This window comes from Apium graveolens, chromosome 9 (genome assembly GCF_009905375.1).
Source record: "Apium graveolens cultivar Ventura chromosome 9, ASM990537v1, whole genome shotgun sequence".
In the NCBI taxonomy this organism is placed as follows: domain Eukaryota; kingdom Viridiplantae; phylum Streptophyta; class Magnoliopsida; order Apiales; family Apiaceae; genus Apium; species Apium graveolens.
This window is the reverse complement of record NC_133655.1, coordinates 35069522-35082553: the sequence shown is the minus strand read 5'-3', so window position 1 is coordinate 35082553 and position 13032 is coordinate 35069522. Positions and strand designations below refer to the sequence as shown.

General features: G+C 32.9%; 1 protein-coding gene across 2 annotated transcripts; it reads right to left on the bottom strand.

The window, feature by feature from the left end:
* Positions 1–228: 228 nt before the first annotated feature.
* Positions 229–4458, bottom strand: LOC141682560 (soluble inorganic pyrophosphatase 1-like). Of its 2 annotated transcripts, none has more exons than XM_074487251.1 (9): positions 4192–4458; positions 3194–3389; positions 2967–2995; positions 2490–2555; positions 1739–1846; positions 1562–1627; positions 1051–1171; positions 736–817; positions 229–530 (listed from the first exon to the last, which is right to left on the bottom strand). In XM_074487251.1, the coding sequence occupies exons 1-9, from the start codon at positions 4441–4443 to the stop codon at positions 488–490; spliced, it is 963 nt and encodes a 320-aa protein (XP_074343352.1). In that variant the 5' UTR covers positions 4444–4458; the 3' UTR covers positions 229–487. The 2 variants fall into 2 exon arrangements, with proteins under 2 accessions (XP_074343352.1, XP_074343353.1); XM_074487252.1 differs by lacking the exon at positions 4192–4458 and adding an exon at positions 3682–4010.
* Positions 4459–13032: the final 8574 nt, after the last annotated feature.

The window sequence follows — 13032 nt, the reverse complement described above, 5'->3', positions numbered from 1 at the left end:
AATGACATTTTACAGCAAAAAGATCTTATATAAAAACTCTCGGAACAAACAAAACCGATATAACTATTCTTCCATAATCAACTTGGAGCAAGGCAAATTACTTAACAAATACTTTACTGCTATCAAAACACCTTTTTATAAAATAAATGCAAACATTTGTTGGAGAAACTACTTAAATTTGTGAAGAAACCTTCATACCTTCAAATTAGAGATTTGTGGAATCGGAAAGAAAAGAAGATAACTATATTTATATATTTATATCTATACCAATTATTCGTGCAATTTGAGAGGGAGAAACACAAGTCTTGATGCATAAATCAGAAAATTTGGTGACCGGAGCAAATTACACAAACGGGTTCACAATTGTTTCCCATTTTCAGAAATCCATCGAAATGGTTATTGCCTATATCTGATCTACTTGAAAGATTATAAGATACAATGCTGTCTCTTTGCTTGGATCCACGACCAGGAACTTTTGGAAGCAGTACTACTGCCTCAAACTTTCCACTATGTAAGAAGCATACAAGTCCCTGCAACAGGAAGCGTAGAGAATCAGTGATACACTCATATATGTATAAAATACACACATGTTTAATACACACATACATATTAAATACACACATATTATTAATATGTGTATATTTAACCTTGATCATACATCTTTTGCACAGGAGAGGACGAAAAAGATACTACTAACTTCTTAATGTGCGTGCGCAACAACTTTGGATAACTCACATTGAATATTGGATTGCTTCTATAGCATCTTCAGCAGGCAGAAAGTCATTTACTCTAACTGACTTGTTCTCGTTCTTCTTATCTATAATTCAGGTAAGTTACGGATACAGCCAAGCCAAAATCATACAATACAAAAAAAACATATATAAATATTTTCAACCGGTAGTGCATATCATGTTGAACCCTTCCGTCATTTCTTGCTGGCACAAAACATAAAGCACTTACAATGGACATACATTTTAATATATTAAAAGTTAATTCATGTATGATTTAAAAAAAGGTTAAAAGATTATATGTATGTATTTTAAAGGATACAGTCTTCAAAGAAGCGACGAATTTCAGCCAGGCGATGTGGAGGTAAATCTTTGATGTCATTGTAATGGCGGAACTCAGGGTCATCAGCACATACTGCGATTATCTTGTCATCTTTCTCGCCCTACAAAAGATGTAAAATAGTATTCAGTCCTGAAGCCATCAATACTGAGAATATTTACTGTATATTGGTAACTTAGAAACTTGCTTCAGCTTCATAACTGTAATTAAGATGGTCCATAATTAGATGATTTTTCTTTGATTGGATTTTTAGAAGGCCCGAATGCAGATGATAAGATACAATTTAAAATAGCAGCATCACAGAAAACCCTATATACTTGGACCCACAGTTTAACAAAAACTCCAGCTCCTAAATCAATATGCTTACGAGATTTGAAGAGAATTATGTTAAAGTTTTGTAATATCACTAAGGCCTTATTGTTGCAAGCATACTAAGTCGCTCTCTCTTCGATTGTTCATTTAAGATAAAGCAGGATGCAGTCATTAAGATCACCTGATCTATCATCGGCATTAGTCCAATGGCACGGGCACGAAGGAAGGTAGCAGGCAATACGGGTTCCTGAAAAACAGTAAACATACTTGTGTTAAAAGATCACTACTTTAAGCTTCAAGGTAAAGTTGCAAGCAATTTGTACCCACAGCATAATCATGTCTGCTTAAAGAAAGATACCTGCATCAGTACAAGGACATCCATGGGATCACTATCTTCACAAAGGGTGCGTGGGATGAATCCATAGTTGTGTGGGTAGACTACCGATGAGTAAAGAACTCGATCAACCTGTAACATAAACGATCAGATCTATTTTCTCTTTCGTATCCCTCTCCTCATCTTGGTACGTGCAAGTGTAACAACATTGACAACACGAGGGACATGGGAGAGCATATTATTCAACTTCATATCATAAGATCTTGATTAACTTCTCCGAGGAAACAAATTAAAACAAAGTTTATAGTTCAGATATACTTCTGTGCATGACTATGTAATAGTGATCAAAACAGCCACAGGCGGCACATCAAGGTGGTCAACTAAAATGAAGACGACTCCCCTAAGACATGTAAATTGACTTTTTTTTTATCAATAGAATTTATGTCATAGAGAAGAATTACCTTGCAAGAACTGAAGTAAAAAGCACTTGAAATAATTTCTAAAGTACAAAAGGTCACCAGACATCTTTATGTACACTAGAATAGCAATTCATATTAACAAGGCCATTTATGAAAAAACAGATACCAGCTATGAACACCATGCCACACATGCATACACACACTGGTGCATGTGTAATTGGCAAGTTTCCGTTTCTTTCCACCCAAACATTTCACGGGCGGCATCAAAATTTACGTTAAAGATATAACTGGCATATGCATATGCAATTCTTTTCATCTTTGGAAAAAAAGTAGGGCAGAGTATGAAGGAACCTCACTTTGAAAAGGCCAGATTTCTTGTCTAGTTCATATTTGACTTTGCTCCCTTTTCCAATCTCAACCACCTGAAATAAGTATTTTGCATTAGAAGATAAGATGTAATTTGCGTACCAAATAAAAACCCTAAATTTTATACGAAAGAGTAGCTTTCATTTTATTCTCTCATCTTGACCAGAATCACACTTGTGACGATGTCTCCTACAGTCATGCTCATTTGATCTAGCACATTATTTATCTTATACACTCCAAAGTTCAATGAAACAATTTGATTCATCACAATAATATCATCATGGACGAGCATGGACGAGTCAATGACACTACATCCATGTTCCAGCAGAACCAATGGATACTACCACCTGTCTTTTATCCTTGTACCAAGCAGATGACTTGCTAAAGAAAACTTTCGTATATTTTGGTTCCCAAGATGGTCCTAAAATAAGTAAATGTTTGCTACAAGAGGAGAAAGAGAACCATACACAATTGAAAATGGCAGGTGCACCGGGTCCTGCATATAGTACAAAAGCAGCACAGGTTAAATGATAGAAGTAGATACACCATCTAAGATTATTAGAAGGGCAAACGTTCTCAAATTTAGTATGTGAAAACAACTAACTTGAATTCGTTCACAAACTTAAAATTTAGGCGCTAGGGACATGATTTATATAAATTTGACAAGGACGTGTTTGATTAATAATATGGATACCAATCTCCAAGTCGTGCCAGGGATGAGCAGCAACAGATCTTCGTGACATAGAGCTAAGGATCCTTTCATTGAGGGCAACAAAAGTTTTTCCTGATTTTTTTTCAGTCCTTTGCGCAACGTTCTCAGTCTTCTCACTCACTTCCCCATTGTTCTCAGTCTTCTCACTCACTTTGACATTGTTCTCAGACATATTTACCTGTTAGAGATATCAGATAATACAAAACCGATTAATAAATACGTACAACCATCTGACTTAATGATAAGATAGTGCAAAAATAAATGATCTATATCCATCGTCAGACCATTAGTCCCTTATTATACGACAGATCACGTTGGCCACTTGCCAAGATTTTGAAATTACACCATCTCGATACAAGGGAATCATTTATTACCATTGCATAGATCATTTATTTAACATAACGTGGTTATAGCTCAGAATGAGCATCAAATAAACTATATAATCTATAATCGTTATAAGATGTAATTACCGATTATCTCTTTTACGGATATGGGAATCAAAACAGAATCCTTTTCAGTGCTAGAGTAACGCCTTCAACAATCGAGATTGTCCTAAGATACTAACTCAGGGGAGGGGATATGAAAATCAAAACTAATCACTTCCCGAAGCTGTAGAAACACCGGTAATACTAGACTATCCCTTAGTACTAATAATCAACTTATTTACTAGTTGAATCTTTAAAATTTAAAACCTTGAACAAACTAACAATTAATATAGATACATATCTTGCATAAAATTAAATAGAAAGAATCTAACTCTTGCATGAACATGTATAAGCTAATAATCAAACAACACTAGAACAAAAATCGCATATTACTTGCACTGATTAATCAAAAGAACCATACAATTCAATACATAAATACAAGGCCTAATGAGCAAGCAAGAACATGAAAAAACACTTCAACAAAAAAAAAACTACTTTAAAATTAAATCAGTAAATCAAAGCAAAGATAAAAGATGGGTTTTAGTGTAGACTTACAGAAAAACAATTGAGATTGAAAATATGATCGTGAGATGAAAAAGATTGAAGATTAATTGAGAAAGTTAGTGGGCTGCATAAATTTTTAACAATATTTATAACAGCGAAAGGTGGGGATAGTGGACTGATGGTTTGTTTATGTGTTTTTGTTTTTAGATTATTGCGGCCCAATATTCGGCGGTCCGCCCTAAGTAAATATAGGCTGTTGATTTTAATGGGGATCAAGTAATCCAATGGATGAAAATATGGCATTGAGTTAGTTGTATATATTTTTATTCATGGAGGTGGGATCATGTAGGACCTCGTGTAAGCCCCTCATAAACTATCATGTACTCATCTTTTCACCTAAAAATCATAATATTAGGTAAACTTCTAAAATAAACTATCACTAAATTATAAGAACATATTCCGTGTATATCTCGTTTGTCCTCCCTTCACAAAAATGACGAGTTTTGTTTCAGAAGACCCCCAACTTATATACGTATATATATATATATATATATAATATAAATAGGGGAGCAATTTCAAATAAATAAAAATTTGATAGCATTATAATTAAAAAATAAGTCTATACAAGTTTTAATTTATGACTTTATTTACGTACATAAAGATACAATTTTCTCTTTTGGCATTACTTAAAATTTAGAAATGCACAAAAACTTTATCGGGCTGAACTTTATCCGGGCTTTAAAAAACCCGATTTTTTTGAAAATAGATCGGATCGGACTTCCTAAGAAGTATAACACCCGTTTTAGGCCGGGGACGGGCCGGATCAGGCCGAACCGGCCTTTATCCGGGCTTTTTATTTTTATATTAAAAAAATATATTAATATTTTATAACTTGAATTATGATTAGTTTAAATACCGGAGAAAATAATATCTTGATATATCGGATAGAGTAGTTTAGACACCGAAATAATTTTTTTTTTTAATTAATATATAAATAATCACATACACCTTAATTGCTTCTAATATTATAATATAATATTTTAAAAATCATAAAAAGTATTGTATGTTTTATTTTATATAAAAGATTTGGTTTTTTAATCGGGCTTTTCGAAAAGCCCGGTCTTTTATTCGGGCTTTTTTTGGATTCGGACTTTTTAAATCCGGACTTTTTGGGTTTGGAACTGGACCGGATTTTCAAAAAAAAATGCACATTTAAGACCCGCAGGTCTGGTCGAAACGGACGGGTTTTTTCGGATCGGAATTTTCGAGTTTTTTTCCGAATCAGATTTTGGGTTTAGGATTTTTTTTGAACATCTCTGACTTTGTGACTTGGAATACACGAACTTACTTTACGGGACAATTCACGCACGACAAAAGATAAGACCCAATTTCAAATAACATCAGCTTTGATATATAAAGCAATTCTAACTAAAAAATGAGCACCTAAATAAGTACTCGGAGGCTTTAAAGGTCGGGAATCGGAATTAGTCAGTGAAGATATTTTTCAGTGATTAATCGGAGTATTAATTGAAAGTAATTTTATTTAATAGAAATATTATATAATTTTACTTATATACCATCAAGTTGTCATAAAATTTACAAAAAAATATCACATGCCACTACTAAAATATTAATATTTAAATGTAACTCCCTCCGTCCCTCCCAAATGTTTACATTTGGGTTGGGTACGGAATCTAAGAAAAAATGATAAAGTAGTGGAGTAAAATTAAAAAAATAAATAAAGTAGTGGGACCAATTAATATTATATGTATAAAATGGGTATAGTGGAGTAAAGTAGTGGATGTAATTATTTTAAAATTTATAAAAACTTTACTATTTTTGGAAAATTTTGAAATGTAAACAATTCGAAGGGACATCTAAAAAAGAAAGTGTAAACAAATGGGAGGGAAAGAGGGAGTAATATTTTTAAAAAATATCATTAATTGTATTTAACTGATGTATATTATGTAATTATAAATTAATACCTATTATTACTATTATATATAAAAGTTTCTAATGTTTTAATATATACGAAATAGTTTAGTAGTTCTCGTGATCTGAATCATCAAACACAATAGTAAAAAATAAGTCAATTTATGATTATTAAATATTTTATTGAATTTTTTAAAAAAATTAAAAAAAAAATTCAGTTTTGACCGACTTTTGACCGATTCAACCGACTTTTTACCGTCTTACCCGACTTTTGACCGATTTTTTAGAAAACCTATTTTTGACATGATTTTCGATTAATCGAGACGGAAATCATCTAAACTACCGATTAATCAGTTAATCGGCCACTTTTATAACAGTGTCGTAGGACAAAAACTACACTCACCAAATGCTACACCCTCCAACTCTCTGTAAATTCTTTTGATAAGACCATCACAATCCCAACAACCATATGATAATATTGAACTAGACATTAAATATAAAAGGTTATTAGCACCAATTGGATATGATTCAATAGAGAAATTTTAAATATTGATCTCTTTTGCCATTTTAATACCTTCAAAGATAGTCCATAATTCAAAATTTAACACATTTAAATTCCGTCTACAGAATATACTCCTACGTTCAAGAATAACACCATTTTTATCTCTAATTACTACTTCAAAACCTCGTTAACCTGTTTACAAAATTACACAAACATCAACATTAGTTTTGAAATTACAATGCGATGGTGGAAACAACTCTTAGCTTGAGTAGTTTTGGTACCACCACCATCCTCAGTTAACGGATAATTACTTTTACCATTAGCTAACCTATACTCTGCTAAATAATTTAAACACCACTCAAGAGAGTGTGAAGGATGAGGAACTCCTTTATCATGAAATTCACTATTTCTTAGGCTCCAAATATGCTAAGATACGATGCAAAAAAAATTAAAATCATTTTTAAAATTGAACGCGACATATTATAGATAAGAGAAGAAACATCACTTCCCGAGTTCCTTTTAATCCAATTTAGTTATCTTCCAAATTTAAGAAGCATGCTTATATCTCTGGAGCGCATGATTTATAGATTCAACAGATTGATTCCGCCATCGACAACACCACTTATCAAGAGAAATTTCTCTGGTCAATTAAATACTATTTGTAGGTAACCACGAATGACAGACCCTCCAAACAAAAAATTTCATCTGCGGGAGAATACTCAGACTCCATAAAAATTTCCACCAAGATTCAGAATTCTGAGAATTAGATGTGTTAGAAAATATGTCATAGGCTTGATGATAAGTTCACCAAAATACCTTAGTAGATTTAATTTAGTGTTTTTGTAGCTCTCAACGGATGATCACCTTAACATCCGTTGAGAGAGTGGCTTATGTATTAATAAGTTCTGTAACACATTCCTCATTCTACAATACCTTAAAGAACTATATGTTGTAGGATTTTCAAAGTCATGTTGACTACTAGATTGATATGCAAAATAGGTTGGTCAATTGTATATATTAGATGTCTTGTAATTTTGCATAAGTGAAATGGAGTTAACTGTTATCGAAGACTTTCATCGGATGATTCTACAAGGTTTCAACGGATGATCCAAGTCACATTCAACGGATGATCTAATGAAGTTTTAACAGATGATCCAACACAGTTTCGACGGATGATCCAATGAAGATTCAACTGATGTTCTAATTCAAATTGCAGTTGATAGTGACTTGACAGTCACATGGGTTGATTAGATGCAAATGGAATGTGGTAGCCTATTTACAGGTTTTAGAGAACAAAGAAGCATTTCTATTATCATGCTTACTTGAAGAAAATCAAAGATACTGGATGGAGAAATGAAGAAGCATGTGATTAGACAAAGACACATTTTTTTTTCTTATTCACTTATATCTTGGTAATATATAAACCAAGAGTAGCTAGTAGTAAATTAAGAACTTGAATTAGAGAAATAGAAAAAGTTGTACTTGTGAAGAATTTCTCTGGTCTTGTAATTCTACTTGTAAGCAGCTGTGTGCAAACCTTGCATCACAGAGTTCTCAATCTTATATATATATATATATGGTGAAAAAATTCAATCCACTAGAAAGTTTTTAAATACTTGTATTTAATTACTTTGTGTTTGATTACCTCAATATTTTCATTCCGCACTTTTGCTTAATCAAACACTGTCATATATATTTGAGATAGAGTATTTCTTAAAATCGAAAAAGGAACCAGAATTACATTCAACCCCCCCTTCTATAATTCTTTGTTAGATTGTTTGGGAATAACAATTGGTATCACAACAAGCTCTTAAAGTATAAAGAGTTCAAAGATCACAACAACTAACAAGATGAGCAGAAAAGATGTTGGAGTAAAAATTTCAATTCTGGACGAAGACAACTATCACCACTGGAAGGTGAAAATGCACTTGCATCTCCTCTCTTAAGATGAAGAATATATGGATTGTATTGAGAAAGACCTTCATGTTCCTGTGAGAGCTGCTATATGCAATGAACCATCTATCCTGTTGTGAAAGACATGTTTGTACTTTAACAAGACTAAGTCAAATTGATAACCCTAAGTAAGTTGTATTGTAATCTTAGTTTGCATTTTGTATTGTAACATTTAAAGTCTGTAAAAATGTCAAAAGAGCAGAGTGAAGTCTTTTTCTTTAAACAGTATTAAGTCTAAGAATTCTATCTGGAAGAAGATCAAGAAGATCATGCCTCAGAAGAATTATGAAGAAGTTTGGAGTTGAATAAATCTGTTTTAGAAAAAATGTTCTAAGTCAAGATCTCTACAAGTCACGGATTTAATGTTATAGAGAAGTCATTCGAGAACTTTAGAATGACTTATAGAGAACTCAGGAAGCTACTAGAGAACTCAGATATATCGACAAGTCAATTCTTCACTAGAGAACTCAGAGTTATCGACAATACAACATTCATTAGAGAACTCTAAGTTATCGATAAGTCAAATTTTACTAGAGAACTAAGAGACATCGACAAGCCAAATTTCACAAGAGAACTCTGAGTTATCGACAAGTCAAGTTCGACTAGAGAACTCTGAGTTATCGACAAGTCAATAAGTCTCTAGAAAACTCAAAGATATCGATAAGTCAAAGTGAAGATATGAAATTGAGAGATCTCGATAAGCCAAATTCTCTTATAGAGAACTCAGAGACCTCTACAAGTCAAATCAACTATGGAGTATTAGAGATCTCGATAAGTCAATATACTTATCGAGATGTCAAGATCTCTATATGCCTAACTGGAGATCTCGAGGTAAAATCTCAAAATACAATTTGCAGACCAGTTCAATATCCAATATTAACAATTAACAAACAATCCAACCAGTTGGATTGACAAATCTAAAAAGAAGCTTGAAGAGTGTGCAAGATCAAGGGTGAAGATTGACTGACAAAGGAAGATCAAGATTAACACAGTATGCAGAGATATGTTAAGCCAGAAATGGAAGATATATTTTTCCTAAAATGGAAATGAAAAGTGACAGTTTACTAAAGAGAATAGTATCTCTTATTATACACTGTGTAAACCAGTAGTTAACTATGATATAAAGTTAACACCGGCTCTTTGTTAGTTGTAACAATTTAGATAAGAAAAATCTTGTATTTCTCTCAAGGAAGAAGCTAAGCTCTCTATTAACAAAGAGCCTAGAAATTTTGCAGCAAAACATTCTTAATTTTAATATAAAATTAAGTGAGTTTTGAAAGATCTGTGTTCACTGTTATTACTTGTTTAATTTCAGTATTAACACATATCACTACAAGATTTATATTTACTTTGTTCAAACCATAAATATTTCAAGAAAAGCATAAAATCACAAAAACACATTCACCCCCCCCCCTCTGTGTGTAATTCATTACCTAACAAGTGGTATCAGAGCAAAATCTGAAAGTAAATAGATTTAAGATCTTGGAAGAATGAATACACAGAAAATCAGTAGCATCAAAATTCCTACTTTTGTCAAAGCTAACTACACTCTTTGGAAAAAGAAAATGTTGTTGTTTATCAGGATGGCCAATCCACTCTACATTTAGATTCTCAAAAATGGGTCTTTCACTCCTTTGGTTAGAGTTGAGGAATCTACAAATGGTGATATGGTCATTCCAGCTCATTATGCTCCAAAAGATCCTTCTGAGTACACTGAGCCTGAGAATGAGAAATTTTCCATGAATAGTGGTTTACAGCTGATAATGATAGAGTTACTTGACAATGTAATGTACAACAACATTGTCAACTGTGACACTGTTAAGCAGATCTGGGAAAAGATTGAAATACTCTATGAAGGAACTGAGAAAGTTAGATCTAATCAAAAAAGGATACTGATTTCACAATATGAGGGTTTCATGGCTAAGCCAAAAAAAGTATCACTAATATCTTTGAAAGGTTTAATAAGCTGATAAATGACTTGCAGCTCCATGACAAATACTATGAAGCTGAAGAAGTGAACTTGAAATTTTTGCTTACACTCCCTGATCATTTGGAACAGAAAGTTTCAGCAGTCAGAGAAGGGAGAGACTTGAGCAGAATAACTCTGGAAGTTCTTTATGAAATCTTAAAAACATATGAATTAGAAATGATTTAAAGAAAATCATTAAGAGTTGGTCAAGGGCATGTTATAGATGGTTCAAGTGCTCTAATTGTCAATGAAGGCCAGATCTCTAATGATGAGCCAAGATTTCAGACTCCAGTTGCCTCAACAAGTGAGCAAAGAACCAATGATTCACAGGAACAAGTCATTCTGGAATTGGAAGAAGATGAGTTATACACCCTGGATGAACTTGATGAGCTTGATCAGTCAATGACCTATTGATATGTGATCAATTTATAGATATTTAATGCCATGGTATACTTCTTTTAACTTTGTTTTGTGATGTTTTAGTCCTAAATAATAAGTACTAGTTGTTATTTAACTTGGATGAATGCTAAGTCTTAATTTTCTATGTTTATAGGAAATTATGGAAGAACAAGGTGCAAAAGAGAAGAGTATATGATAAAAGAAGAATTTAGAGGATTTAGGACCTGAGCTGGGAGGCTCAGGTCCTGAAGGAATCAGTGGAGAAAATGCACTTACCTCAGGGCCTGAGCTTGTGAGTTCAGGGCCTGAGAAAAGTAGATTTGAAGAATAAGGAGCTCAGGGCCTGAGCTCTTCTGAAGAGGCCCTGAGGACATCATTCAAGACCTGAGGTTAAGGTCCAGGGCCTGAACCTGACAAAAATTGTAATCAAATAGCTTTCCCAACTTGTTTTAAATTCCCTATTAGTTACCTTGTATGACCTTTAAAAGCCTATCCAAGTATATATAAACATATGTATTAGGGTTTTAATAAGAGGAGAAGATAGATAACCATTCTGGAGAGAAGGGAGAGAAGCATCTTGAGAGGGAGATTGGAAGAAGGAGTGAATGGATTCATCCATATTCCAAAGGAACTTTAAAGTTGTATTCTTTGTACATCAATTCATAAACTCATGGTTTGCGTTCTTAATATATATTTTGTTTATCTTACCATGAATAGCTAATTCATTTATCTAAGAGTTAGGTAGTATTCATTGGCTTAATATGTTTGTTTGATTGTATTGTGATTTTCTTGTTATTGTTAATCTTTCATTGAGAGCTTTATACAATGAGAGGAGTAGCTAACTTCTAATTGAATCTTTAGGAGTTATAATGAATCGGGAGAGGAGTTGTAATTCTAGTATATGATATGATAGACACAATTTAATTATTAGATCGGTAGATTGATATGCAAATTATGAGACTAAAAATCCTTGGTTCTTAACAGTTTATAATTATACTTTGTATGACCATGGGAATGGAGTTCAAGGGATAATTGTAGGCACTATAATCTACAATGGGAGAGGATTTTATAAATATTAGAAGAATTGTCTTTAACAAAACAAGAGACACAAATTAGACATTCATGATAGCCATTGAAGAACCCTGATTCTTGGATTGTTTTCTCTCATAGTTATTATATAGTTTTATTTATTTATTAGATTAATTAGTTGTTAATTACACACATCCAAAAATTATTCTCCACACTTCTGAATTGTGAGAAATAGGAGACTTGAGATTGGTATTGATATTAGTCCTTCCCTGCGAACGATACTGGCAAGAAAGTTCTCTAACATTAGAGTAAAAAAACCAAAGATTCTTCAAGGGTAAAGGACAATCTGTTGGTGAGACTGCGTAGCTGTATGAACAGTTATGTGATAACTCAACACGAGAACAACACTAGAACATGACAGGTTAATAAACTACGTCTACACAAGAAATCAGGATGAATGAAGATAAGACAAATACAAAGAATCAGAAGATCAGAAGAAGGCCTGAAGTCTATTTACAGGTCACTGAAATAAGTTCATTAATATGTTCATGCCTCAGTGAAGAATAAAGGTTAATGACTTTCAGGGTTTCAGAAATGATGAAGATTCAGTGTATAAGTGCTACCAGAAGATTTCAGTGTATTGGCATTGATAGAAGATAGACAGTGTATGAAGCATAGGAATCTGAAGAATTGAAGACATGGTATAGACATAGTTTAAAGAAGATAATTGCAGTCTTGAAGCTATACTCACTGACAGGAGTTCATTTATATGTTCAAGCATTGGTGAAGAACAGTGAATGAAGTATTCAAGATTGTAGTAGCAATGAAGACGTTGTCTAAAGTACCAGAAAGGATTCCAGTGAAAGTACATTTTTTATTGACAATCAGTGTTAGAAGCAATGGGTATTCAACCAATATGAATCAACTCAGAAACAGAAGACAAATTGAATTTGGTTCTCTCAATGCTAGTTGTTTGTAAACCAGACCAGTGCACCAAACATCAGTATTGAGGAAGAGATTTTAATTCAGTTACAGAAGAAAGTGTTGATACAGTGAATAATGGCAAAACAGAAGCAAAATATTTTAAGGCGGAAGACTCTTCACTCTG

What these genes read in the sequence shown, in the direction of transcription:
- LOC141682560 (XM_074487251.1), bottom strand. Translation starts at nt 4,443, where the DNA reads ATGCCATATTTTCATCCATTGGATTACTTGATCCCCATTAAAATCAAC. An exon ending in ATGTCCTTGTACTGATGCAG is followed by an intron (nt 1,628 to 1,738) that starts GTATCTTTCTTT and finishes ACTGTTTTTCAG; the next exon opens with GAACCCGTATTGCCTGCTAC. An exon ending in TCGTCGCTTCTTTGAAGACT is followed by an intron (nt 818 to 1,050) that starts GTATCCTTTAAA and finishes CCTGAATTATAG; the next exon opens with ATAAGAAGAACGAGAACAAG.